At 55.9% G+C, this 24729-nt stretch overlaps 1 protein-coding gene across 2 annotated transcripts in view; it reads right to left on the bottom strand.

Moving 5' to 3' along the window:
* Faim2 (Fas apoptotic inhibitory molecule 2) overlaps nt 1-24729 on the bottom strand; it is a 30476-nt gene that overhangs the window by 3094 nt on the left and 2653 nt on the right. The window contains exons 2-11 of one of the 2 annotated variants that reach the window (XM_006974403.4): nt 24186-24381; nt 20744-20847; nt 20272-20336; nt 19836-19889; nt 13538-13588; nt 13218-13257; nt 12709-12746; nt 12131-12218; nt 11826-11921; nt 10209-10262 (exon numbers count right to left, since the gene is read on the bottom strand). In XM_006974403.4, coding sequence (XP_006974465.2) covers nt 10209-10262; nt 11826-11921; nt 12131-12218; nt 12709-12746; nt 13218-13257; nt 13538-13588; nt 19836-19889; nt 20272-20336; nt 20744-20847; nt 24186-24381 — 786 coding nt within the window. Of the gene's footprint in view, nt 1-10208; nt 10263-11825; nt 11922-12130; nt 12219-12708; nt 12747-13217; nt 13258-13537; nt 13589-19835; nt 19890-20271; nt 20337-20743; nt 20848-22964; nt 23117-24185; nt 24382-24729 lie in introns of those variants that run through there. The other variant, XM_042264519.2, reaches the window with a different exon arrangement.

Consider the following 24729-nt stretch of genomic DNA (forward strand, 5'->3'; position numbering starts at 1 on the left):
GCTTTTTACTTATTTGTGCTCACTCAGATTTACTGAGCACCTACTATGTTCCGGGGAACGTGTCCTCAAACAACTGACAGTTAAATGAGGGCCACAAACACCATCAGAATTCCATTATAAGGGCCAGCGAGTCGGCTCGGCAGACAAGGGCCCTTGCTATTAAGCCTGGTGGCCTGAATTTGATCCCTAGAACCCACACGGTGGAGAGAAATGACTTCTATAAGTTGTCCCCCAATCTCCACACACACGTTATGGTATGTACTTGAGCAAGCACAGACACAAGCAAATGTAAAATGGTTTTCAAAATTCCATTATAAGTCCGCAATCTGGGGCGTGCGTGCGTGCGTGCGTGCGTGCGTGCGTGCGTGCGTGCGTGCGTGCATGAGCGCGGGGTGGGGGGGGAGGTAACGGGCTAGCATCTCCCTGGTAACTGAAGCGTTGCCAAGCTTCCGCGCCAACAGCAGGTTACTTTGTTTACAGTTAACATACTAGTTGCAAACTAAGGTCAACGGTTGGCACCTGGAAAGGTAACTCCAGTCCAGTTAGAGGCCAGCTGAACACAGGACTCCGCGGGAAGGGGTGGGATGGGGTCAGAGGCCGCGCAGGGCTAGAATGTGAGGAGTGTGTGACGGCCCTTGTACATGCTGACATGTTAGCTCACTGTCCCCATGTGCGCGGGCCAGTGGGCACTGTCACTCGGCAGCCTCTGAGGCCAGGGGTCTTAGAGAGGAATGTGGCTTGCTGATGGCCGCTTCTGTAGTGCTGGAACCTGACGCTCACCCCTGTTCTGGTGGAGCTGGGGCAGAGTAGGCTTGTGTGTGTGGACCCTGGGCTAGTCCCTGACTCAGCAGGGCTGCGTCTACACCAGCGGATCTCAACCTTCTGCCTGACGCTGTGACCCTTTACTACAGTTCCTCATGTTGCGATGTCCCTCAACCATAGAATTATTTTCATTGCTACTTCATAACTTCATAATTTTGCTTAATGTATTCCTGTTAATGGATCATAATACAAATATCTGATCTGCAGCCCCCGTGAAAGGATCGTTCAACCTTCCCAAAGGGGTCATGACCCACAGGTTGAGAAACACTGATCTACACAGACGCCGGCCTGACCTTGCTACACTGGGAATTACGCTTATATCTGTTGTTTGCTCCCCCCTCAAACATGGCTCAGAGGCGAGCCTGGGGCACTCTGGGAGGGCCACCTACAGAAATGGCAGCGCAGGGCAGGATTGCAGAGCCCTGGGCCGTCCTGGCAGGATGGGTTGTAACAGAGGTCGTAACAGAGCTTTACTGGAAACCACCCAGTCTGTTGACAGGGGCCAGCTAACGAAACTGACGCGGGACCGAGGCGGAAACGTCTCTGATATCCTGCTACCATGAGAAGAAAGAAAGCCGCAGAAAAGCCCTTATCACGTGACTGCACAGAAGCACATGTGACCCAAAAGCCCACAAACAAGCTATAGAACAGTCCAGAGAGAGAGCAACTGCCCTTCACGGTCACCTCTAGGGAAGGTAAGGGGTGTGGTCCAAATGCATGCTTCATCCATATTTAAGATTCTCAAAGACTGAACCCCAGGAGCAGATGTATTCATATATTGTGAAGTATGACTTATATGCGGGATTAAAATAGCACAAGATGGGCTCGTGACTGTTTTTAAATATGTAAGCCTCTGTGACAAATGCCACATTACTGTCCTCATCACTGGTTGACGTGACTGGAGCCCAGAGAGTGTAACCAACTCGCCCTCATCACACAGCCAAGAGGATAGCTCAAGTCTGCTGATCCCAAGTGCCAAGAGAAGCCATGTGGACTGCATGCACGCTGGTGTGTGTATGCGCATGTGTGTGCAAATGTGTGCGCGTGTGCATGGTATAAGAGTGACATAAGAGCCGGGCGGTGGTGGCGCATGCCTTTAATCCCAGCACTCGGGAGGCAGAGGCAGGCGGATCTCTGTGAGTTCGAGGCCAGCCTGGTCTCCAAAGCGAGTTCCAGGAAAGGCGCAAAGCTACACAGAGAAACCCTGTCTCGAAAAACCAAAAAAAAAAAAAAAAAAAAAAAAAAAAAAAGCGTGACCTAAGAAGAGATGCACACATCACCTTTGCTCAGAGAAACATGGGCTTCCTAGCTGGATGGTGCAGAGAACTGAGCCGCTCTCTGGTGCTCTGTCCGCTCCTTTAGAGCCAGAGGGTAACTTTGGCCTTTAGGATGTTCCCCCTACCACTTTGTCTTTAAGAGAGGATCTTGATATGTAGGCCAGGCTGGCCTCCAAATCTCCATTCCCTGCCTCTTACCTCCCGAGTGCTGGCGTTACAAGTGTGCACAGCCACCCCGGAGGGCTTTGGATTCATAAGAAAAGCAGCTGCCAAGCCGGGCGGGGGTGGCGCACGCCTTTAATCCTAGCACTCGGGAGGCAGAGGCAGGCGGATCTCTGTGAGTTCGAGGCCAGCCTGGGCTACAGGGTGAGTTCCAGGAAAAGCGCAAAGCTACACAGAGAAACCCTGTCTCAAAAAAAAAAAAAAAAAAAAAAAAAAAAGAAAGAAAGAAAGAAAAAGAAAAGCAGCTGCCAGGGGCTGTGGGTCTGGCTCAGGCAATAACAGCAAAGAGAAAGCTTGAGGATTGGAGTTTGGATCCCCAGCACAAACATAAAAGCTGTGCGTGTCATGTGTTTGGAATCCCAAGTGCTGGGAAGGAAGAGACAGACAGACAGACCCCCTGGAGCTAGCCAATCGGTACTGGTGAGCTAGTTCCAAGTTCAGCGAGATACAGAGAGCAATTAAGATTGTTGTCTACACGGACTTCTGGCTCCACACTCATGGGCACACACAGACACGTGCACACACATAGAAAAGAAAGAGGCTGGCCTGTCAAGACCCCAGTGCCTCCTAGCTGGCTGCAGGCATGTGGGGCGGCAGGGGAGTGAAGACAGGCTCTGAGTGGAGGCCTGGGCCCCATTTGTTGCCTGATGCCAAAGGAAAGCCTCTTCTCTGACTATCAAAGGCCACACACAACCTTCGTCCTCCAGGCAGGCCACTGGAGGAGCAGGGTCCGGCGGGACTTGCAGCCAGCAGGTTGCAGGTTCCTGGTTCAGGAAGCATTGCACAAATGCGTGTGAAAGTAACCGTGGCCGAGAAGGCAAGACGAGACCCCTGTGCTTGAGAGTACAGGCTGGGAGACCTCAAAGCACGGCCCTGGCCCTGGGCAGCCCACTGTTCCCCTCAGGTAAGGGTTTTAATAACTGGCCACATGCCCTGCCCCTCCTAGGCGCTATACATCATCAACTCATCTTAAAGTCACCCTAAGGGGTGGGTTCTGTCACCGGCCCCACTTAGAGAAACTGAGGCAGAGAGATGTTACCTAACGGGAGCGGCTCACACAGCTGGAACTTGGCACAGAAGCACTCCAAACATGGTGCCCTGGCTCCCAAGCCCTGCCCTATTGTGAGAATGACGGTCAAGGCCGCCATGTGCCAAGTGCTAAGTTTCTTTTTATTTCCATTGTACATGGCCTTCACAATAGACTTGTGCATGTACAGAAAATCAGCTCCATTTTAGAGACAGAGAGGTCCAAGGTCAAAGCTTCAAAGGTCATACTGCGGTAAAGATGAGCAAGGCCTCGGATGGGGCTTGGTGGGGGTGTTCCTTCCGGTCAGCGGAAGGGCTTCTCCTCTCTACATGCCCATTGGCCTGTCCCATTACGTCTCTGCTTGGCTCTGCCGTGGACCCAAGAGTTGGGATTCCTCCCTACAGGGAGGTCTCTTGCCTGCTTTGGCACAGTATCCTATCCACCCTGGCCCCTCCCCTTGGGGACAGGGGTTCCTTTCCCCTCCCCTGGCAGGCTGCTGCGACCATTCAGGTGTGATGAGGGTGTCTGTGGGAGGGTTAGTCTCTCAGGAGGTGAGACTGTGGTGATGACCAGGAAGTAGACCCCAGGACAGCCAGCTCACCACACCCTCCCCCTACCTCTGAGCCAGCCACCAACTTTCACACAGCTTGGGGAAAATAGTATCTCCTGCATCAGAGGAAGGTAACAGGAAGGAAAGTCCTCACATACTTTTGAGGCTTATAAACTCCTCAGAACAAGAGAATGAGTTTTGGCAACCTTGAGTTTTGGTAACCTTGGGCCCGTGGGGCTGGTTTTTACTTCGCATCGTTGCCTGGATTTGGGGAAGACCCGGCCTACACTATTACCCTCACTAGAAGACCAAGTGAGAGGCAGAGTAGGGAGGGGGAGACTAGAGAGTTCCCTCAAACTTCCGAGACGCTCAGGGTTGGCTTAAACTGTGGTCAGAGAGCCCAGAATCTCTGTGGGGCTGGGTGGACTGAGCAGTCTAAAGCTCCCTCTGGGGTGACAGGCTAAGAGGACCTCTCTAGGTCCATAGTCCCCCATTTCTGTTTCCCTACCTTATAAAGGGCAGGGCTGAGTCAGGAGGACTGTGATATCCTCTGTGTGTGTGTGTGTGTGTGCGTATGTATGTGTGAGAGCATGCACAAGTGTATGAGTTTGTGTGGTGTGTGTGTATGTGTGTGATTGTGAGTGTGCACATGTGAGTGTCCATAGTGTGTGAGTGTGCAAGTGTATGAGAGTGTGGTGTGTGGTATGTGTGACTGAATGTGTGTGTGAGTATGCATGTGAGTGTGTATGTGTGAGTATGAGTATGTATTGAGTATGTGAGAGCATGTGCAAGTGTGTGTGCATATGTGAGAGTGTGTGTGTGTGTGTACTTGTGTGAGAGAGAGAGAAAGAGAGAGAGTATGTGTGTACATACACAACTGTTCTCTCTGGGCCTCAGGGGTCAGCACCCCATACAGTAAACTTCACTCACTCCTCAAGCCTCACAACATCCGGTCCTTACACAGCCTTCCCCGATACCCGCTCCCTGACGTGGAGACACAGCACTAGTGTCCACTGGTCCCCCGACTTCCGGCCTATCCACTCGGCTATCTGCTGGTTTTCCCACAGTGCGGGGACTGCCATCTTTCCTGCCTACTCTCAGTGGCTCCCCAGGTCCTCCACCAGGCTGCCCTGGGTCAGAGGCAAAGCTTTCTTCCTAGTGCCCCTGAGTTCTGAAGGCCCGTGTCTGATTTCTTCCCTGGGTTTCTGGGACTTGGCTTCCTGCTTTGGGTGGCTGGGAAGACTTAGGAAGGTCTGCCAAGTTTCCAGGCGCGGGACCTGAAGGCTCAGCTGTCACTAGAGACAGAGCAGCCAGGCTCTTGACCCACCCTGCACAGTTTCTGCCCAGCCCCACACCTCTGCCCCATGACCCTAGCCTGGCCCGTGAGTTCACCTCTCAAGAAAGCACCCAAGGAGAAGGCACTGGCCGGGAGAGGATGGCGGAGCCACTCGGAGCTGACATCTTTCAGCTGACTCATCCATTTCTACTGGCGTTTTGTCCTGTCCTGGCACCCAGAAAGGGGTCGGGGTCGGGGTGGGGATGCAAATTCAAGACTTCCTGACGTGAGCCAAAGCTGGACACGGGAGAGACCCAGGAGGGGCCTGCTTCTCGAGGCTGGACCAGAGGCTCGTGGGGCCTTGGCTTCCAAGCCAGGTGGCCCTACCCTGAACGATGGAAGAGTCTCAGAGTGGAAGCTGAGGGATCAGGGAGAGAGACCCATTGGATGTTCTCAGTCTCTGTAAAGCCCAGGCTGGTGGGACAGGGGTTCAGGGCCTCATCTGACGCTTCTCCTTATCCGTTCCTCATACTTCCTTGACCAGGCAGGAACCAGGCCGGGAGGTGGTGGTGTGTGCCCCGCTGTCTTGCCTGACTGCAGAGCAGAGAAAGGGTCCCATTGTGCCACTGAGCCACAAAAGGCTAAGTGGGAGATGAAGAGGCACTGGGCTCCAGCTGGGGGTGGGGGGGCAACAGATCCCACAAACCGGTGACAGTGGAAGAGGCCAGTAGGGGCCAGCCCAGAGCACTAGGCAGGGGTTAATGAGAAGACACAGGGATCTCCTTCTGGGGCAGCTGCTGAAAGGCATGCATCATGGCCCCCGAGGGCCGGTCTTCCCTTCTCTAAGCAGAAGGGCCCACCCACATACTCTCTCAACTATTCTTTATGTAACTTTCGAGATGATCCCAACCAAGGCTTTTGGATGCGTTGATTGACTGAGACATTATGGGGGTCACTGGGCACCCACGTTTCTTCTCCTCCCTGTGACTCACAGGAGACAGCTGGGCCAGTGCACATTCAGCTGCGCACCTGGGCCGTCCCAGCACCTCAGACATGCCCTGCCCCCACCCCACTCCCCAGGCATCCATTCACCCCACAGACATCTGTGGGGGGCTGCTGTGCACCTATGCTGTCCCAGGTGTCGGGACTATATCAAGGAACAAACCAGCGTGGCGGCGTGCGAGCCCCATTCTCAAGGAGTTTAAATTCCCCTTGAGTCAGAGAACCACACAGATCAGAAAACCCCCAGAACGTGTCCGAGAAAGAGATGGGCTGTCTAGGGTTAAGAGTCCAGGGGCAGGGCACGAGTGTGGAGGCGCTCGCTCTGTGCTGTGAAGGAAGCAAAACACGGAGGGAGTAGAAGCTGGGAGGGTGGTCTCGGGGGACAGAGGAGCAGGTCAGGTGTGGAACCCTGGGTGTGGAAGGACTGCCTGTTACACCCAGGCAGCAGGGGACCCGAGTGGACGCAGCAGGGGGGGGGGAGGGGGGATCAAAGGGGAACACCGGGCCGCTGGATGCCAAGGAGAGAGTGTGTGTGTTCTCACCCCTGCCTGCTCGCTGGACCAGAGAGGTGGGCACAGCACGGGAGGCTGCAGGGGACAGCTCAACAAGCCTGGTGGGAGGCGATGGCACCTGACACTGGGAGAGAGGGGCCGAGAAGCTTGGCAGAGCGCTTAGGCTCTGGAGAAGGGCGAGAAGCCACGAGACCCTTGCTGAGTCCGGTGTGTTAGGAAAGGGGCAGAGCAGCCAAGGAATTTGTCCTGAGTGGGAACAATGAGAGAGGCTGGGGGAAGAACCCAGAGGCTGGGGCAGGGGGCAAAAAATAGTTGTTTGCATGTGTTATAGGCTGAAGGGTCTGTTAGATGGCACATGGGCATCCCGACTAGGCTACTGAACATTCTAGTCGGGAACTCAGACACTAGGGCTGGAGGTGAAAATTCACAGTCATCAGTCTAAAGCATAATACAAAGCACTCAGGCTGTCTAGGCTCCTGAGGGAAGGAGAGGGAAAGAGAAGACTCGGGGACCCAGGGGCTGCTAAACAAAAGCCAGATGCAAGAGACTTGGAGGATGCTTCTGGGAGAATGAACAATGAGTCAGATTCTGCTGAGCTAGGCGCAGGAGGGCTGAGGCTGCTGCCGCATGGAGGTTGCTGGTGAACTACCGGATGCTAGCACTCTGCAGCGTGCTCAGTGGGCTGGGGAAGCTCAGAGGTAGAGCTCATGCTTTGCATGCACGAAGCCCCGACTTCAGACCCTGGTACTGAAAAGGCACACACGACAGGATGGGAGCAGACAGCTGGAGGAAGCGAGGCTGGGGGTGGGGCACTGTGGGAGACGAGCATGGTTTCTTAAAGAGTTTTTGCTATATATGAGGAACAGAGAATGGGCCAGGGCTTTAGTGAGATGTGGGTTAAGAGTATTTTGTGGTTTCTACTTTTCTTTTCTTTTTTTTTTTTTTTTTGGTTTTTTTTTGAGACAGGGTTTCTCTGTGTAGCTTTGCGCCTTTCCTGGAACTCACTTGGTAGCCCAGGCTGGCCTCGAACTCACAAAGATCCGCCTGCCTCTGCCTCCCGAGTGCTGGGATTAAAGGCGTGCGCCACCACCGCCCGGCTTCTACTTTTCTTTACATGGGAGAAATTACGGCATGTTTCCATGCTGACACCAAGGTCTAGGGGAAGTCCACACATGATACACTTGGTGATGGTGGTGGTGATGGTGATGATGATGATGGATCTGATGATGGTGGTGATGGTGATGATGGTGATGATGATGATGATGGTGATGATGATGATGATGATGGTGATGGTGGTGATGGAGAGGACACACCTCCCCCCAAGGTGACCACAGAGGCACTGGACACCAGTTTCAGGACACCTCAGTCCTGGGCCTGGACCTGTCTTTTACTGGCCACGAGACTCAGCCAGCCCCACCGCAACTTAACCCTCAGGGCCTTCAGTGAGCAAGGCGGTTCTTAGAAGACCAGCCTTGCTTCCTTCCCTGGATTGTGGTAGAGACGCAATGAGGCAATAGGTGTGAAAGTGTTCTACAGGACGCCATGGGTGGGACAGAGGGCTGGGATTATTTTTGTTATTCTAATAACACAAGAGATTATTAAGCAGACTTAAAGGCTTAGTACCATCCACCCAGCCCTGCCTGCCTGCATAGATAGCTTCCATGCTTGCTGCCACCTGCCCCTCAGGGAGCAAAGTGTATGCCCTGGCCCTCCACAGATGCCCGCTCTCCTCCAACTCCACCGGCCTCCCTCTGCCTCTCCTGTCCCTAGCCATGACTGCTCTCGGGGGCCTCCTGATGCTGCTGCCTGGGTCTGTGGCCCTGGTTGTTTCCGCCTTCTTCCAGTTCCTTCTCAGGGACTGATCTTTGCTTGAGAACATATGACCTGGAAGGAGGAACGCTCGTCCAGGAGCCAGAAGTGGGTGTCCCAGGGTAACCACTTTATCTAGGACTTAGGGGTTCCCAAGTGCTGACACTGGGGTTGGTACTACATAGATGCAGAACCCCTGAGTCTTGGTCTCAGAACTGGTCTTGACTTCAGCGAGACTGACAACTCAACCCTGGGGTTTCTGATGCGGAAGATGCCTGGCTTCACTTGGCAGGACTTTCTACTGCAAATTTTCTAAGTAGCCAAGGATGACTTTAAACTATGATATTCCTGCCTTTGCCTCCCACATGCTAGGATTACAGGTGTGCGCCACCCAAGACAGGGCTTTTTGTGTGGCTTTGGAGCCTGTCCTAGAACTCGCTCTGTAGACCAGGCTGGCATGGAACTCACAGAGATCTGCCTGGAAAGAGGCAATTCTTATATCAAGGTTGTTGACCTGCCTGGGATGTATTAGACATTCTTGTCATCCATGAGTCTGGAATTTGTAACTGAACTTGGAACTCTGGCCACTTAGCAGAGCTGAGCAACCTGGAGAAGGAGGAAGTCTGGCCATTGTATCATTGGCAATAGACGTCTATTCGGGTGGCTTCCCATGAAGATGTCATGGACATCTTGTCTCTTGGGTGATCCTGGGGCACATATTCAGGTGCTTGGGGGCTACCTGACCAAAGGATATGTTGGGCTGCCTTGGGCAGATATGTCTTGGTCATGCAGTCTGGGCACCTGCTTCTAGACAGTTCCCACCCGGCCTCTGCCTTTCGATGGGCCTCTGGAGCCAGATGTCCGAGTTCTCAGCCTTGTCCTACCATTCCTAGGATGCCAGGATCACCTTGGCGTGTTATCTGACATCGCTGAGCTTCCTCTTCATTGTGATCTCAGAAGAGCAGAACCTATCTGCTAGGTGTGGTGTGAGGATTGGGAACAAGGGAAAGATGGCTGGGAAAATGAGTGCTCAGTATTAGCTGAACCCCAGGTGCTGTGGCGCACGCCCATGAGGCTGAGGAGGGAGGATGGCAAGGTCAAGGCTAGTTTGTTTTTGTTTGCTTGTCTTTTGGTTTTTCGAGACAGGGTTTCTCTGTGTAATGGTCCTTGGCCGTCCTGGAACTCGCTTTGTGGACCAGGCTGGCCTAGAACTCACAGAGCTCCTCTGCCTGCCTCTGCCTACCGAATGCTGAAATTAAAGGTGTTTGCTACCACTGCCCAGCGAGGCCAATTTGTTTTAAAAAGGCAAATAAGTAAATAAATACATAAATAAATTAGCTACTACTGTTAAGTGAATTTGGTGAGAACAGCAAAGAACAAGGTCCCTCGAATGGAGCCTTTCATGAAGCATGTGAATCTTCCCTGACCACCCTAGGACCATAATAACTTGGTCCACACAGTAGGACATCCCCGGGCTCTGCCCCTCTTCTTAGTCCTGCTCTGGTAGGCAGCTTTAAGCTTACTGCTTCACGCTCCTGTACCCAGCTCAGAGAGCAGGTCTTGGACACCAGACGGAATTCCCTGAACGTGGTACTGCACCAGCCCCACCCTCAGATGCTGCAGAAAAAGCTTCCAGAGAGACAGTGAGGAAAACACAGGTAGAAGAGCCATAAAGTCGAGAAGGTGGCCCCAGAAGCTGGGCCAAACTCACCAACGTAAAGACGCACGCTCCTAGCACGGCGTAGATGGCGTGGAGCCAGGGAACCTGTGGGTACAGGAAGGACGGGCTTAGCATGTGGAAAGGGCAGCTGGTCGAAGGGCCAGGGGCTGGGGAGAGGGCTCAGTCCAGAGGATGGAGGAAGCGGGGTAATTTCTCGCCAGCACACTCTCTAAGCAGCCCCAGGACTGAGAAGGGCTTGTGATTCTCTGGGCGCTCACAGTGTAGGGCAGAGAGACCCCAGGGTAATCATGGGGAGACCTGCAGGGAGTTCTCACAGACCTGATATTTTTCCCTTCAAAACACAGCCCCAGGCTCAGGCTGGCCACGGGTGACTCATCCTATCTGTTATCCTCCCAGCCTGAGTCTGGCTCTAGGCTCCCCCAGCTGTCCCCATCCATCCCTGCTCTATCTGGGGTCTGCCTGTCCCTCTCACGGAGAGCTCTCTGTCTCAGTCTTGGGAGCAAGGGCTCACGTGGAAGGAGTCAGTTGAACTTGAGGGTGGGGGTGGGGTGAGGGGGTAGGGGATAGGTATGGAGGTGGAGGCACCTGGAGTCTCTGCCAGATAGCCATGAAGGGCCTGCCTCGGGAGGCCAGAACAATGCCCTTCCCAGTGTGTGCTCACCCCCGGATTGTGCATGCCTGCAACTATAAGGTGCTATGTTAGCACTGCCCTTTGTGGAACGCTTCTGGAAAACTTTCCAGAAGACTCCGGGAAATAAAGGCGTCCCATCAGCTCAGTGTGGGTCAATAAAGGGTTCTTTGAAGTTCAGGGGCCCTTCCTGCAGCCCCCTCCCCATCCTAGACACATAGAGGCCTCTAGGTCAGCTCCGGCCCCTCCCTTTGTCAACAGGAGCCTGGGAAGAGCCAAAGAAATGCCAGAATCAATCTTGACATCCTCGACTGGGTGCCAACTACCCGGAGGCTGGGGCTGGGCGGGATGGAGGTAGGTTAGAGGGGATGAGGAATGCCATCCCAGCTTGGCAGACAAGAGGCAATGGGAGATCGCATACAGAATGTGGCTGGAGAGACTGCCACTGAGCCCCTGAATAGACCCAATGCTTCCCTTCCTGTGTTCCCAGGACTCACACCACCTGTCACGTCCCCAGTCTGTCCCCCAGCTTTGGTGGCTTCAGCTCCTGCACAGCAGGCCAGACGCCGGTGGGTGGGTGGGTGGGTGGGTGGTCTGTGAGATGAGGTGGAGAGTCTGTCTCTGCCTCACTCCCCTCCGCCTGGCCAGCCCGATTCTGCCTCTTTGGGCTTGGCTGGTCCCCCAGGAGGTCCCCTGAGCCCGGCGGGCCCCTGGATCCCCAGTGTATCTTTCTCAGCTATGGCTCTCTCCCCCCCCCCCCCCCGCCCCGTCTGCAGGGGAGGGAAAGTGAAGCCGGATGCGGCTCATGAGCTGGGCAGGTGCCCAGGCCGCCAAGAAAAGCCTCCTTGTTTGCTTGTGTGTGCTGCCAACACACCTAGGGCAGGTGCCAGGAGGGCTGGCCAGGGTGGCAGGCTGTGGGGCTTTGGCCCCGGGCCTGCCCTGAAGGGGTAGGAGAACAGGGCACCCTGGGCATCGGGCCGTCCCCTCTCTCCTCCCGGGCCTGGAGGCTGGGGACTCACGTATTGGAAGGGCAGGAGGATGGCCAAGAGGAGTCCGCTGAAGAACAGGGTCATGAGCATCACGAACAGCACACCTTGGCAGGAGGTGAAGTCAAACTGTGGGGCAGAGGGGACCATCAGCACCGGGCCTCAGCAACGTGCTGGCCAGAGGCTGAGACCCGCCAATTCTGTGCTCACCCCAACAGCCCAGTATATCCCTCTTCCGGGAGTTATCCCCAGAGCCAACTCAAACCCCGGCCTCTCCTCAGCCCCACGTGGATCCCTGACCCATGTGCCCTCCCCTGCCCTCAGGCCCCAGGGCTGACCTTGGTCTGGAAGCTGAAGATGGTCACTGAGAGGCAGACAAGGGCCGTGATGCCCAGGCACATCAGCACAGATGTGGTGTTGTAGTAACTGAGGGTGGACACGGGGTCGGTGGGATTCCGCTTTCCCCATCCCTCCTCACAGAGCCACCCTTCCCTGCCAGAAGCTGACCTCATGACCTGCAGTCCCAACCTGCCCCCTTCCCAGGACCTCCCACTCTCAACTTCCCCAGGCTTCTCTGTCCTTGAACACTCTCGAATGGGGCGAAGGGTCTAGAACAGGCAGAGTGGGGTGCATTTGTGTCCGTGTCTGGGGGCAGTTTGCACCGTCAGGGGCTTTAAAGCCACAGCTCACTCTCCGCCATCCCTTACCCCAACCCTGCCCACCTGCTCAGGGCTTGGAGCCATTGGTAATGTAGTGCCTAAGGAGGCAAGCGACTCCAGGCCAAAGCGGCCTGTCTGCTTGAGTCCTTCCCCCACCCAGTGGCTGCCCGGAAAGATGAGATTTATGGGGTGGTGTTCTCTTCAGGTATGGCCAGACCCTGGCTGCACGCCTGCCTGGGACACCCTGTCCCGTTTACCTGGACAGCATCCCAGTGAGATAGGCCATGGACAGGGTCTGAAAGAAAAGCAGGGTGAAGGAACATTACTGCATGTGGACTTGGGGGCTCCGCCGGGCACTCTCAGGGCCCCCCGGCCAGCCTGCAGGCAGCTCGGGAGGGCTGTGCCTGGATCTCACGCTGCTGCATGTGGACTTGGGGGCTCCGCCGGGCACTCTCAGGGTCCCCCGGCCAGCTTGCAGGCAGCTCGGGAGAGCTGTGCCTGGATCTCTTGGCAGCCCTGCTCTTCCCGTGAGAACCCCCACTAATTCTGGCTGGAAGTCCCACACAATCTCCCCGGGACAAGGGACTGGGCACAGAAATGGCTTCGTCCCATTCAGAAGGGGAGGGTGGAATGGTCTGGTAGACGAGAAGTTCAGCACTTCTGTCCCACCAGGAACCTCACATTGACACCCCCAGTCTAGACTCCCCGGCCTTCCAACCTCCGTTCCCACTCAGCGTCTGTCCCCCAGCTCACCCCAGTCACTTACAAAGATGGCCAGCAGAATCAGGTTCCAAGGGAAGTGTCTCCTGCAAGGCAAGCCACAGGTCTCAGAGGCCACTCGAGCCTGTGGGACCCTCTGCGCACTGTGGGACCTCTTCACTCAAACCCTCTGATGCCCACACGGGCCCATCTGCCTCAGAGGCCCAAAGTGAAGGGCAGAGGGGCTGGCCCATCTGACTGCCGTTCAGAGACCCATGCGGCCCTTTCCCGGCTGCACAGCCCCCTGGCGGAAGGCAGGGCTCAGAGCAGATGTTTGGTCCTACAAACAGTTCCACAAGTAGCCCCCCAAGTCACGATCATTCATACCTGGGTCCAGAGCAGCAAGCCAGAGTCAGGTAAGTTGCAAAGAACACGGCACTGTGAGAAAGAGAGCCAGGTGAGCAAATCGGAGGGTCGCTCCCGAGGCCCTCTCCCTAGTCCGGTTGCTCCTACTCCGGTCCGCCACCCTACCCAAACTGCACCAGGCAGGGTGGCAAGAGCAGAGGGAAGGGCATGGCCATCTTAGGACTGGGCAGTGGGTAGGATGGTAGCCCAGTTCCCAGGAGACATTGGTAGTCGGGTGGGGCAAGCCTACTTCCAGCATATTTAATCTTGGGAGCTACAGCCTTCTGTTTCTCACCACTCGGCACAAGTGGCCTCAGGGACGTTTGCTGTTGTTTGTGTGTTTCCTGAGGCAGAGTCTCCCTAGGTAGTCCAGGCTAGCCTTGAACTAACTCTCTCTCTCTCTCTCTCTCTCTCTCTCTCTCTCTCTCTCTCTCTCTCTCTCTCTCTCTCTCTCATCCTCCTCCTTTTAGCCCTTAGTGTCCTGATACTGCAGACTTGCATCACCTCACCTGGCTAGGAAACCTTGGAAAGTTCATCCCCCAGGACCTGAGTAGACCGCTCAGTCATACTACACAGGGGCTGAGAGAGAGCTCAGTGGGAAGCCTGAGTGGCCAGCATGCATGAACACCTGCCTTCAGTGCCTAGAACCCAGGTGAACATGTATGCTGGCCATGGTGGCAGGCCCTGGGATCCCCCCCTCCCCCCCTCACTGGGAGAGGCAGGGAGAGGAGACTTCCTGGGGCGCAGCTCCCTGGCCAGCCAGTCCAGCCTCGGTGGTGAGACACTCTGTTTCGAAGGAGTCGGATGGCTTTCCTGAGGATGACACCTAGAAGTGGCTTCCAGCCTCCGTGTGCACAAATGCACATGCACACCCACACCAATCCATGGGCACACATGTGCACACCCATATGCATGCATTAAAAAAAAAAAAAAGCTCATGCCAGGTATCGTCGTATGGTGATGCAATCCTAGCAAGGAGGTACAGGCGAGAGGATCAGGGATTCAGGGTTATCCTGATCTACTTATGGAGCCTGAGGCCAGCCTACTCCATGTGAGACCCTGCATCAAAAACAGTAGATAAGTCTAAAGCAAACTAAAAGCTACCATAGAAAATATTTTTGTGTGCTGGGTAGACTTTTATTTATTATTTATTTATAGTTTTTGAGACGAGATCTCACATATGTACCTCTGACTGGCCTGGAACTTAGGCACAGGCCAGGAGCACTGGGCTTGATGTTTGTTTGTTTTGACAGTGTCTAATGAATATTGACATGATCTTTCTTTCTTTACATGTCTCCTTTACAGAAGAGGCCAGGCGACTTGTCCGAGGTCACGCCACTGTCCTGTTGTGAAGGACTAGGTAGGTGCTCCGGTTGCCGGGAGCTAGCCCCTACCAGCTAGCCTCGGCTACACACTGCCTGCTCACATCGCTCCCTGCAGCCATCCTGCTAGCTGCCTTTTTAGTGCTCTGCCTTTCCAGGCTGCGGGCTCAGCACGGACCGGCCTGCCGGCCCCTGGCAGGGCAGGAAGTGGAATCAATTTCTGGATCCGGCAGCCATGTCCAGTGGGAAGTGGCTGGAGGGTGGCTGACGGCTGAGAGGTTTCTGGAAAGCGAGGGGGCAAAGACCGGGCGATGGTAGATGGAGAATGAGCTCCCGAGACGGCTCGCCTGCCAGTGCGTGGCCTCCGCCCTCAGCAGGGCTTCGGCATGGCCAAGCAGCTCTGTCTTTCCCCATCTCTTCAGCATGTTACCCGCCCTCCATAAGAGCAATTCCAAACAGCCTCCTCCTTCCCCAAACCTCCCAGGCTGCCTCACTCTCTGTTATGTTCCAGAAAGATCTGAGATAATGAGGTGTGGCCCATCACCTGAAAACCTCACGTGGCGCTACCAGACTTCCTATCCCTCACCCCTTTCCAGGCCAATCCCCCCAGCCTGGGTTTTGGGTCCCAGGCTCTCAAAAGCCCAGTGATGGCTTACTTTAACACTCCCCCCTCCCTGGGGGGGGGTCACCTCTTCTCCCACGTCTACCTCCCTGGCCTCGCCTCATCTGCACTCAGCGTCCTCCCTAGCTCCAGCGACTCTGCACCCTGTGTATTCTCTGCTCACACTGCCTCTTCTCCATCTCTTCAACCCACCCAGCAACCTGGCCTCAGCCCCACGTCACGTCACGAGAGCTGGCTTGGTCACGCCAGGGTGACCTTGTTGAGTTCAGCTGTCACTCTTTGGTCTTTACATTAGCTGACTTCTCAATGTCTGGTCACTCCTATTGGTTCCACAATGACACACTTTCGGGTCCCCTCCTCCCTTCCTGGCCACTCCTCCTCAGTCTCCCTTATGGAGCGTCTAAAGGAGCTGATGTCTTCAAGGTGGACTCCTCCTCCTTGGTCCCACTCTCCCTCGGGAGGCTTGCTCACCAGGAGGACGGACCCACCCTTTGGAATGGGTGTTCATTTGCCCTTCTCAGCACTAGGCTGGGCAACCAGATAGATGCTCCGGCCACCGGTAGCTTTTCAGAAATGCATCAGACTCAAGGACATGGAGCCGAGCTCTGCTGTTCTCTCTGTTCCCGAACCCCCACCGCTGAGAACTCCATGCAACTGTCAAGTCACCCAGCCAGAGGCCTCAGCATCATTCCTGGCGCTCGCCCTACCACGCCTAATTAATCACCTGGATCTGCTCACCCTCCCACACAGACCTCACTCTTCCCTCGGTTGCCAACACCTCCCTTTGAAGTTGGGTCACCTCTTTCTCTTCTCTCTCAGACCGGGACTGTAGCCTTCCAGCCTTCAGCCCAGCCTCTTCTCTACCCTCCACACCACAGGCCGATCAGAGCACATATTTTCCCAGGACAGTTGGCAATGCCTTCACCACCCGCCACTGGCTCCTCGTCTCGGCTGTCACCATACCTCCGTCCCCCCTCCCCGCTTCTCATCACAACCTGTTCTGCACCCTCCAAACATGCCCGCCACTCCACTGACAGGATGGAGACTCCCTCTTCTACCTGGCTTCCTCTGGAGCATAGACACAGCTCTGGCTGCAGCCTGCACCCCTGCCTTGGCCAGCTCAGCTCACAGGACCCCCTGCTCCCCCGGAGCCCCTCACACGGCCCCCTGCTCCCCCGGAGCCCCTCACAGGGCCCCCTGCTCCCCCTGAGCCCCTGGAGGCCAGCTTGTGACTGACTTCTTTCTCCTACCATCTAACCTGGAGCCTGACACCCAGGAGGCACACTCTTCAAATATTTCTGGACGAAATGGAAAAGCCAAACAAAAACAATAACAAAACAGACAGTGCAGGAATGCAAGCTTACAGCCTGGAGGCTCCGCTGCCATCGGATGCCAGGTGCCGGAGCTGTGCCCACCCTGCCCATGTGGGACAGCAGAACTCTCCTATCCATCCCTGGTGAAAAGTACCCTCTCCTCATGGTCTCACTGTTCAACATTTCAACAACTATGACAATAACAGAACTCTTGGCTGTGGGTCTCCTGTCACTGTCCAGACCGGAAGCTTCCTGAGGGCCTCTGGCCCTTTCCTCTGTGTTCTTCCACCCTTAAGAGGGGCATCAGAAGGAAAGGGCAGAGAGACTCAGGATGCCAAGACCATGGCACAGCTTTGGAGTCTGGTACCGGAAGTCCTGCCTCATGCCCGCTACGAGTCTGTGGCTACGGACAAGGATTTAAGAGCCATGGTCCCAGAGCCCTGCTCGGCAGAACAGGAAGACTGCTCCCCAGCTCCGGGAGACCTGGTGGGAGGGTACAGCACTCAGCACGAGCGTGGCACTGGGCTGGACTCGTGGATGGGAGCTGCCACTGTCATTAGAAGCTGGCTGAGTGACAGCTTCCCCGAGCCACCCCCACCCCAGCCCCAGCTTCACGCTTCTCCTCCTCTGCCTGCTCCTCTCTCATCCTTCTGCTCTGCCATAGATACCACACTCGGCAGGAGCAATCAGACAATCAGGCAAGAACCCAGTGGAGAGGGAGACGGCAGGGACCTTGAGAAAGCCAGAGCCGTGGAGGCAGAAGGGGGTAGGGTGTGTGTGTGAGCAAGAACAGTCTGGTTTCGTGCTGAAGCCTCAGCCCCAGGGCCTGGGACAGTCTGTGTAGTGTCAGGATGGGAACCGAGACTCGGGTGAAGGCCAGGGACCAAAACCATTGGCCTTCCCTGGTTGACTTGCCCTCACACTCAGGGTTAGGGCCAGCAGACCACAGTGGGCAAGAGTGTGGTCATCGAGCAGTTCCAGTTTTCTACCTGGCTCTGATGCTCAGGCAGCAGCTTCTCTGCCTCAGCTTCCTCATCTGTGAAATGGACATTGTAACAGCGCCTGCTTAGCAGGGCTGTTAAAGGGAGGGTTGAAAACTAGACTCGAAACACGTGGCATGGCGCCTCATGCATAGAAAAGACCTGTTTTATTCTCGCTGTTATGAATGCTGTTCCAACAGGAAGAGACAAACGGGGGAGCCCTCAGGGAGCATTTGATACGCTGGAGGTGAGGTGAGACCTGAGAGGGTGAAGGGGCAGGATGGGGAGGCTAGAGGGGTGTGGAGGGTAGGGTAGACCCTCAGGCAGGCCTTCTGCGGGAAGCAGAGGCATACTGGTGGGGGAACTCTGAACAACAGCAGTGTTGTGCTGTGTCCCAGGAGAGCACAGTCCATGCCCACGTCACACCTCTCTCCACCTGCTCCCACCTCAGAGCACCGCTGCTTTCCACTTGACCTTTACCAAGGCCAGACGCTCACTCCCCCCCACCCCCCACTTCCTCTTCAGCAGAGTGCAAACGTACGCCACGCTGTTCCCGCCACTACACACTCAGGACATGGAGTCCCAAAGACCGTCCTAGAAGAGGGGTCCGGGACACCCATTCCAAGGTCTCGGGGGAGGGCCTGAGCCTACCAGATGGCACTGACGTGCTGGGAGCCATGCCAACCTGCTGTGTGGGCTGGCCAAGGTGGCGGTCCCTGGGGCCTCATTAGCTGTACATACAGTGCCTCCCAACTCCTCAGGACTCAGCCCTCCCTCCCTCTTGGGATGCTGACTGTCCCTCTGTCCTGTGCCCTAGGAAAGGCTCTGTGCGTGGATGTCTTCACCTCTGGAATCCTGGGACGTTTCCTTGCTGTTAGTCTGCGGTCCACTCGAGCCAATTCTAAGCCCACTGTGGTGGTCTTAGGCTCCGGTGGCTCAGAGGGCCTTGGGCTGAGCTCAGCTCTGCCCTCGGTGCCTATGGAAGAACAGGCTGGGCCGGTCAGTGTGCGCACTGCTCTGCCACGCTCTGTCTTCACGCTCGGCCCTCTGAGATGGCCTTCTGTCCCTCCGTCAATCTAGCCCCTAATGTAGGGAACACACCTCAGTGTTCTCACTCCCCTCCTTTCTTATCCACATCTCTCTCACAGCCCGGTCCACCCTGTGATCCCCCCGCCACCTCTGACAACTCCTCTGCAAGCTCCTTTGCATACATCATACCAGCCACTACCTTCCCCTGCAGGCAGAGGCCGCCTGCCCAGTAGCCCCAGTACAGGGCCGGCTCATATGGGATGCCAACGGGGACCATGGAGAGAGCAATTTTCTGAGTCTAGGATGGTTCTGGTCTGGAAGCATCCAAGATTTTTCCTTAGTTACCAGGAAGGAGGGTCTGAGTCACCTAACCCTCCGGCCTCCTCTTGCAAGTTGCCCGCCATGTTCCTTAAAGAGTGCAGGACTAGTAGAAGCCAGTGGCTGGAGGGCGGAAGGGAGACTGCCAAGCAGAGGGATTAGGAGCACAAGACTTAACTTGAACCCAGCTCCATCACTGACTAGCTGTGTGACCTTGGGCAAATTACTCAACCTCTCTGAGCCTTAAGGTTTTCTGAGGTAATCATAGCCAGTCGATTTGAGAATCAAATGCAATACTACACACCAAGCACACAAAACAATGCCCAGCCCTTAATTAGGCATTCTGTAAGTGGTGGCTCTCATGATTAATAATTTCATAAGCATTAATAACAATGTTAATAAGAGAAGCAACATTATCATTAGAGAAGGTCAAGGTGTTCCAGCCCCTTCCCTTGCAGGGTCAAGGTACCGGCTCTCTCCAGCCAAGGCTCTTGCCAACCTGTAGAGGGGCTGTCACCCCCCCACACACACACACACCTCCAGTTGTCCTGTCAGATCTGAACAACTCAAACGTTGACCCTGGCCATGCTATGGGCCTTTGAGGTCCTCCCCCTGGGGTGTGGGAAGGCTGTGGTTTGGATCTATCAGAGCACAGTGGGCATTTCTAGGCAGGGGTCTGGGGTGGGGCATACTCACTAGGATGCCCAGTACCAGCCTGGGTTGGCCTGAATGTAGTCCTTAACAACGTCACTGTAGAAAAAGGCAAGCAGAGCGTCAGAGGCGGCCTCAGGTCTGTTTGTGTTCAACATCTGTACCCGCCCCACGAGGACTCAGAGAAAGGAGGAAAGACTGAGCTCTGGATGGCCGGGCTGGGACTTGGGGGAGCCTGGCTGGGGGACTGGGGGGCAGAGGCACGTAACACCTCACAGATACCCATGGCCTGGAGAGCCCGCCGGACACTATTTGGGGGGATTTCTCACATGGGGTACACCCGACATTCTTCCCCAGAGTGAGGGTATCCACTGCCCCTCATCTATCTGGGTGGGCATCCCAGGAGAGGTTTGATGGAATGCCCTGCCCCGAGTCTGACCATGGTCCTCCTGGAAGGTGTCAGTCCGCATCGCCAACTCACCAGAAGGTAAAGAGAGCAACGACAGCCAAGGTCACCAGCAGCTGGACCAACAGGATGGTATAGACCTGAGGGAGGAAGGGAGGGGTGATCATTTCGGGGAACCCTGGGCTCCGGCAAGGCTCTGAGAGACCCCAGTTTCAGGGACTCACCCAGACCCACCTGCTGGACACTTTCATTCTCCTTCATAGGGGTCACTGGGTGCATTCAGAAAAGTAGGGGGGCAATAAAGGTACCAGGTCCTCAGGTGGAGCAGCCCACACAGCCCAGGGGGCGTGGAGCAAGGGCCCTGGGTGAAACCTCAGAAGCACATGCCAGGAGGAGCATGAGCTGGGTGGGATGGGAGGAGAAAGGGAAAGGGACCACCCACCCACCCCCGACAGAGGCTGGGCCGAGGTCCTTCCAGGAGTCCAGCACAGGACCCCAAATCCTTCACCCGCTTCTCCCCGGTCCAGAGCGTGTGAGAGGCAGTCACCTTTCTGATGAAGAGCCGGCGAACTTTCTGGTCATCCCAGGTGAAGGTGCTGTAGAGCTCATGGTTTCCTGTGGGGAATCCGCCTTCGTAGCTGGAGCTGCTACCTGCGCAGGTGGGTAGAGGCTGTGAGAGCGCCTGCCAGTCCAGCTCATGTCGATCTGGCTCTCAAGGCTACTGAAGTCCTTCTCTCCAGCCCCACTGTCAAATACCCACTGTGGCCCCCACACTGCCCACCCCACAGCTGCCTTCCTGACCACTTCCTGTTCTCTCTTCTCGGACCCCAGGGATGAGCTGTCTCCTCTTCTTTCCCTCCATGATGGCTGGGCTCTGGGGAACCAAGCCCCGCCACACAAATGTCCCTTTCCCTCTTGTGTCCGAGTTCCCCTCCCTGGACACTCCAGATCCCGTGAATCAGCCAGGGACAGTCAGTCCTCCTGGCCAGTGTCCGAGGACCCAAGATCCTGCGTCTGGCTGCTCTGAGGCCCACGGGTTGGAATCAAAGGCTGGGTGGAGGCGTAGGGCCTGCCGGTGCTCACACCAGCGTAGGGCCTGCCGGTGCTCACACCAGCGTAGGGCCTGCCGGTGCTCACACCAGCGTAGGGCCTGCCGGTGCTCACACCAGTGTAGGGCCTGCCGGTGCTCACACCAGGGCCAGTGTGAGCCGGCTGGAGGGAAACGAGACCAAGTGCAGTGAGTGGGAGCCGGGCCTGGAGCAAAGACCCCAGAGCCAAACAGACCCACAGGTCGATCCGTGGGCCAAGCTGTGTGACCCAAGCACATCATCGGCCATCTCCGAGTCTCTTTTGGTGGGGACGGACAACAGACTCACTTCACAAATTCGGTCAAACGGAAAGTCTGCGTGTTCCGTGCCTGGTGGGGGCCACACTGCCTTTGCCCTGTGCTCCTCTTTAGAGACAGTCTCAAGCCCTGGGATGTATCTGCTCTTGTCCTCTCCGCTGTCTCCATCAGGTCTGGCTATCTTCCCTTTCCCCCAGCAAGAGCCTCTGCCTTGGTCTCTCAGAGATGACCAGGCCACTGCTGTGTTGGAGCTCTTCAGAATGGCTCTTCTCCTGCTCATTGCTCAAGTTCTTTTTTTGTTTGGTTTTGTTGTTTTTTTGAGACATAGTCTCAAGTAGACCAGGCTGGTCTTGAACTCACTATGTGGCTGAGGATGATCTTGAACTTCTAATTCTCCGGTTTCTGTCTCCTGAGTGCTGGCTATAGACACATACCACCACAGGTTCCTTTAACAGTGCCAGGGTGCGTGGAGTCCTCCAGCCACACTTCACTGGGAACAATCCTCCTCCTCTCCCACTTTCTTAGCCTGACTAATAGCTGTTCACTTGCCTGCCTTCTGGCCCTGGACCCTGTCCACTCAGTGCTTTCTGAGGGATGTCCATTGCTCTGCCTCCTCACACGCTAACTCAAAACACTCTTCAGAGCTCTGCATGGATACAGGAAATCTTCCCCGACTGGCTGGCCAGACATAAGCCAGCAAGCTCTTCACCAGTACTGACGGTGCCGGGATCCCAGCAGCAGCACCTCGGCTGTCCGGCTGAGCAGCCTGCAAGAACTTCACCACTGGCTGTGAGGAGGGACCCCTAAGTCCTCAGTTCCCAGGCTAGTGAGATGGCTCAGCCCCGAGGACTAGCTAGCTGTCCCCTGCTGATTCTTGGGCACCAGAGCTGGAATGTCTAGGGAAGGGGGACCAGGGACGGGGACACAAGAGGGAAGGAACACTTGTATGGAGGAGCTTGGTTCCCCAGAGCCCAGCCGTTGTGGAGGGAGAGGACAGGATTCGTCTTATTCCTGGGATCAGGGCAGGGAGAAGAGGAAGCGACCAGGAAGACAGGTGTGGGGTGGGCAGAGGTGAGCCAAAGCGGGATTTGACGGTGGAACTGGAGAGAAAGACTTCAGAAGTCTCGAGAGCCCGGCAGGTAGGGTGGGGAGCTACCCAGGTCTCTTCTGCCCGCCACTGCCGTACTTGAGGCACTGTGGCAGGCATCCAGTGACAGTGAGCTCAGGGAGGCAGAGCCGTGGACAGATTCTGCATCTCCTGGAATGGGCTCAGATCTGACACTTCCCAGGCGACGCTAGGAAATGTTTGTCTCCTGTTGAGGGCAAGGATCGGCCCTCCCTTCCACCGCAGCCCCGGAGAGGATGTTCCTTAGATAAAGTGTCCATCCCAGCAAGAAATGAGAGGAATGAAGGGACTCCCCACCTTCATTGACCTTCCAGTACGTCACTTTGGAGTGAGGCGGCTGAGCTCTGGACCGAGGGGTGTGTTTGGAGGAGACACGGACCATGGTGGCCACTTGCTCCTTAGGAGCAGAGGCTCTGTCAGGGGCACTGTCCTCAGACCCCTTCTAGAACTTTGCAGGCAATGGGAGGGTGTCACAGTGGGGGGAGGGGCAGCAGAGGCAGACAAACCCTGAAAGTTCTGAAAATTTAAATTTAAAAAAAAATGTTACTTATTCTTATATGCAAGCACATGTGTGACCGTGTATGCACACACACGTGCATGTGGTTATAATCTGGGTGCACGCGTGCTATGAAGCACATGTGGAGGTCAGAGGTCAGCTTTTCGGAGTCAGTTCTCTTCCTTCTACCGTCTGCCCTGGAATCCTGGGCTGGAACTCAGGTCATCAGCTTTTTGTGGCAAGGGGCATTTGCCTGCTGAGTCATTTCACCAGCCTGGGGCTGAGGATTTAGGGGCCACTTCTCGCAGCCAGTGACAAAAATCTTTTCAGGCTGCTGCTCAGCCAGACAGCCACGGTGCTGCTGCTGGGACCTGGGAACCGTCAGTACTGGTGGAGACGTTGGTGACTTGTGTCTGGCCAGCCACGTAGGCTAGCTCGTTCCCGCACACCTCCCCCACACTGTGCCTGCCCCCCTGCAAAACCTGGAGAAAGGGCAGGGAGATAATGCCAGCGGTTGGGAGGGGGGCCTCCACCCCGTAATCTCTGAAAGCCCTAGGCCTTACAGAGGCCTGGCCCCACTGATTTTCCGACCAGTCGCAATATTAACGCTGTACCCACTCGGGGCACCGGCACAGCCAAGGTCCCTGCCCAGGCGTGGCCTTTTCACTACCTTCCTGACCTCTCTGGTCTCTCCCAATTCTGGGTCCATGTCCTCCCTTCTCCGAGGTCCTTCTTAGACGAGAACTCGGCTTCGGTCCCTTCTCCTGCTCCTCCAGTTGGCTTAGCTGAGTGATTTGCAGAGACCCCCCCCTTTCTCTAGCTGACAGCACCCCAACTAGACATCTCTTCTCTTCCCTTCTAGAGTTCTCTTTGACCCGCACTCTGAAGAGCCCCCTGAGGCCTCCGACGATAACGTTCTGCACAACTACACCCTTCAGGCAGGGGCAGGGCAACTTCCTCCTTCCTACCCGGCACCCAGGACTCCCTCTATCCCTCCAGCCTCTGGGTGCTGAGAGACTTACTGGGGTCCACATAGGCCCAGCTTGGATGGAGAGGTACAGCCGTGGGGCCCTGGGGGAAGGGCCCCGCCTTCAGCCCATCTCCAGAGGTGGCCTCCTCATAGGAGGGCGGTGCTGAGGGCACTGCCGGAGCCTCCTTCTTCTCGCCATTTGTCTGCTGCTGCCCCTCAGTCCCGGGGGCCTTGTTAGCCACAGAGAGCTGTAGAGCAAAGGCAGAAAGAGACCACACAGGTGGTGTGGTTACTAGGGACAGCCCCTGGATTCCTGTCCCAGTGCTCTTTCCTGTGCCAGGGAGTGGGACAGAGGAGACCCACCTCCAGGTTCACAGCCCACAGGACCGAGCTCAGGAGGGGCCGGGCCAGCCAAGGAGAAGATAGATAAGACAGGAAGCAGAAAATTCCCGAGAGTGCCCGTGGAGGCCATAGGGCCACCTGGGAAAGGCAGTTGGGCCTCTGTGGTCCTACAGTTGCCCTGTGCTCCGGGGAATGTCCTGACCCATCCGAGACCTATTGTTGAGCAGAATGTTCTCCCTTTCATCGACTTCCCA

The sequence above is a fragment of the Peromyscus maniculatus genome, chromosome 20, assembly GCF_049852395.1.
Source record: "Peromyscus maniculatus bairdii isolate BWxNUB_F1_BW_parent chromosome 20, HU_Pman_BW_mat_3.1, whole genome shotgun sequence".
In the NCBI taxonomy this organism is placed as follows: Eukaryota; Metazoa; Chordata; class Mammalia; order Rodentia; family Cricetidae; genus Peromyscus; species Peromyscus maniculatus.